General features: G+C 39.6%; 1 protein-coding gene across 1 annotated transcript; it reads right to left on the bottom strand.

Annotated features, from left to right (window-relative positions):
* Positions 1 to 349: 349 nt before the first annotated feature.
* BDCG_17675 (uncharacterized protein) lies at positions 350 to 574 on the bottom strand (the record flags this gene model as incomplete). The annotated part of the gene is made up of 1 exon (XM_045426764.1): positions 350 to 574. The coding sequence occupies one exon, from the start codon at positions 572 to 574 to the stop codon at positions 350 to 352; it is 225 nt and encodes a 74-aa protein (XP_045282335.1).
* Positions 575 to 1,029: the final 455 nt, after the last annotated feature.

The following is a 1,029-nucleotide window of genomic DNA, read 5'->3' as shown; positions in this document are numbered from 1 at the left end:
GATGAGTTTTTCTACTGACTGCATAGGTCTTTCTTTTCTCATCATCATTCAAATCAAATGTATGATAAGTGAGTTCCTTATATATCAATTTAAAATGTGAAAAACATAATTAACAAGTGACTTGCAGATCTTCTAATATATTTCATTCTATATATGAAATTCTCTGCAAAAGTGATGTGTTTTAGAGACAAAGCTAATAGTAGTGACAGGATTTTTCAAAAAGATTCTCTTCTCTGTGAAATATTTTTCTTCTCCCTCTCTCAATTGCAACAGTGAGTGTATGAAAGTATCATCCTTGAAGGACAATCAAGAGCTTATTCTGACATTTTCTAGTGAGTAACAAACATCTTCATGGTGCGGCAGCAGCCTTCATGACTGTCAAGAAAGTCAGGTTGAAGGTGAAGATGATGATGTCAATGAGCTGCAGGAGCACTGCTCTCATTGTCACATCTTCTTCTTCTCCTGCTTCTTTTGCGGCTGTGATGGTAGTCACTGTGCCTTGCAGTGAGGTGTCATCCCTTCTGCTGGTCAGTTCATCTGTGTTCAGTTCATCCTCTGCCCCCTCCACCGCCATTGCAACGCCACCCCCCCCCCCCAGCCAATACAGTGATGTATGACCCTGTGTGGTCATTTGAAGAGGAACCTGAGAAGAGCTTGGTTCCAGGGACAGTGACTCTGAGAAGCTTAATCTGTAGTTTCTCTCTCACAGCACACCTGAGCCCTGCTCAGAATGCTGCTGAGTTAGATTTATAGAGTTCTGCAGTTTCTTCATCTTCTCTCTGTGAGAAGGCTCTGATGCAGTCTCTGACTGACACTGCTACTTGTCTGTACTATGTTAAACAGCTGAAGAAGAGAGAAATTTTATACACTCATCTCTTCTCTCACTTTTATTATTTTTATTATATCTGCAACAACAACTTCTATCTCTCTGTAAGTATCATCTCACAGAAAGACATTATATCAGTTCTGATAAAAAGTCTAGATACTTAAGTAGTACAGAGTGAGAATCTTGAAGCTCTAAGTATTAAT

This window comes from Blastomyces dermatitidis, assembly GCF_000003525.1.
Source record: "Blastomyces dermatitidis ER-3 genomic scaffold supercont1.10, whole genome shotgun sequence".
Lineage (NCBI taxonomy): Eukaryota > Fungi > Ascomycota > Eurotiomycetes > Onygenales > Ajellomycetaceae > Blastomyces > Blastomyces dermatitidis.
This window is presented reverse-complemented; position numbering and strand designations above follow the sequence as displayed.